Source organism: Echinops telfairi, unplaced genomic scaffold (genome assembly GCF_000313985.2).
Source record: "Echinops telfairi isolate 266 unplaced genomic scaffold, ASM31398v2 ScPeMD7_3533;HRSCAF=4204_0, whole genome shotgun sequence".
NCBI classification, from domain to species: Eukaryota; Metazoa; Chordata; class Mammalia; order Afrosoricida; family Tenrecidae; genus Echinops; species Echinops telfairi.
In genome coordinates, this window is record NW_022107431.1 from 82997644 (window position 1) to 82999795 (window position 2152).

The following is a 2152-nucleotide window of genomic DNA, read 5'->3' on the forward strand; positions in this document are numbered from 1 at the left end:
ATTTTATAAATATATTATTCTAAAATCTGTAATTTTTGGAGACTGGAGACTCTGGCAGTAGTTATCCTAGTGTGGGCCAAGTTAAAAACATCATTGTTTCTAACTTATCCCAGAAGATAAAAATGTGCAAACTCACCTATGCCCCTTATGTTTAGTATTTTGTCTTTGAAATGCAGGTAGTATAAGCTACTAAAGCTTGTTATTCTCTCTTACATATGCAAATATAGTTAGTTATTGTAATTCCTATTGTGATAGTCCTAAATTAATTACTTTCATTTTCCTATAATTTTTAAAAATGTTGCAGCCTATTATTACTTGTGCTACGTAATGAGCTTTGTGGAATCATAAAATATTTAGAAAATTTGAAAAATAAATCTCTTAAGGCATTTCACTTGCAAAATATAAAACAAGTTTTACATCCAACAAATGGATTAAGAAAGTATGTTTGTTGACACAATGGATGGATGTATGGATTGTGATAAGAGTTGTACGAGCCCCAATAAAATGATTTTAAAAAGAAAAAAAAGTATGCTTGTTTACTTTTTTCATTTTCTCCACTCTATAATGTTTTTGCTATTGTAATCAAAAAATTTTTTGAAAGGAAATCTGGTTGAAATTTGTAAGTATATCTTCCAAATAATTTCCCTGCACATCAGATATTAAGTATGGTTTGTGTTTATTTCAATTTGGAACAATTCTAACTAGAGAAGAAAGAATATGTGTTCAGGGGAAGGAAAAAAAAGGAAACGTGCCCCTTCACTGTGTGCATTGGCTTTTCTTAATCTGATCTAAAGTGGAAGGATTCTCTTATAGCAGTGTTCTGATTCAGGCACTGTATTTGCTCTAGAATTACTTGGTAATTTGCCAGGTAGCATTCACCACAGACACCTGACTTTCTTGTGTATCACATTTCACTATGCCACTTAACGCTTGTACAAAGGGGAAGAAAACACCACTTCCAGTTCTGATGGTTTCCACAATCAAAATAATCAACATTCAAAGAAACGTTAAACTCATAAAACTTAATCTGGCCTATAATTTTCCCAGTTGCAGAATGAATTGTTGTGTGTCACATAACAGCTGTATTTTAAAGTGTTTCCTTTTGAGAGCTAGCTGGTTACCTTTTGTTGACTATTGGCTGCCCTCTAGTGGGCTAAACTGCCCTTTTCCAATGAACCTCACAGCGTGGCAAACCTAAAGAGCCACTTTTATGTGGAAGTGAGAAGACAGTCTTCCATGATTTCATGCTCATGTTTGGTATTGGCTCTTGTCTTCATACTACTAGTTTTATAGCTTTCTCAAGCATTGTGACGGTGATTTGCAAAGCAGCTGGTATATATTACAACTATACGTATTAGGTATCTACATACTTATTAATGTATGTCCACCTAAAGAAGGCACATTAAGAATACAACTGATCTTATTGACTGTGAATCTTGACACGTCTCCATTGTGCCCCATCTTGTATGATATCTGTTACTTATCTCTAAGTATTACTATTTATTATTCTTGCTTGCAGATGCTACAATTGTGGTGGCCTTGATCATCATGCTAAGGAATGTAGCCTACCTCCTCAGCCAAAGAAGTGCCATTACTGTCAGAGCATCACGCACATGGTGGCGAACTGCCCGCACAAAACTGTTGCACAGCCGCCCACCAGTTCTCAGGGAAGACAGGAAGCAGAATCCCAGCTGTGCTCCTTGACTCTCCCCAGAGAGGCGGGAGGGGGCCACAGCTGTACAACACCACCATTTCCTCAGGAGGCCAGGTCAGAGGTCTCGGAGCGGTCGGGCAGGCCCCCTCCAGAAGCTTCCTCCACCAAGTCATCGGCAGCGCCAGAAGAACAAAGCAGAAAGGGACCTTCAGTTCAAAAAAGGAAAAAGACTTAATTCTTCGTAACACATCATTGTCTTTACCCAGTTGGGAAGTCTACCTCATGCAAGTACAGGGGAACAGTATTTCACAAACAGCATCTGGCTTGGAATTTTAACTACTGTTGAGGGACTGTGAATTTTTTTAAAAAAACAGACAAATCACTCTAAGCAAATTACCTTCGAGCAAGGTGTCTCGTCTTTTATGTTATTCAGAGAATGAGATATTATGTATAGCTATATACTTGTGAATGAGAGGGAGAGAGCCTGGGCCTGTGTGT

The 2152-nt window shown here is 37.8% G+C and overlaps 1 protein-coding gene across 1 annotated transcript in view; it reads left to right on the forward strand.

Annotated features, from left to right (window-relative positions):
• Positions 1 to 1943, forward strand: part of LIN28B (lin-28 homolog B) — a 95476-nt gene extending 93533 nt beyond the window's left edge. Inside the window, exon 4 of the mRNA XM_004696224.2 lies at positions 1520 to 1943. Coding sequence (XP_004696281.1) covers positions 1520 to 1889 — 370 coding nt within the window. The 3' untranslated portion in view covers positions 1890 to 1943. The remainder of the gene's footprint in view (positions 1 to 1519) is intronic.
• Positions 1944 to 2152: the final 209 nt, after the last annotated feature.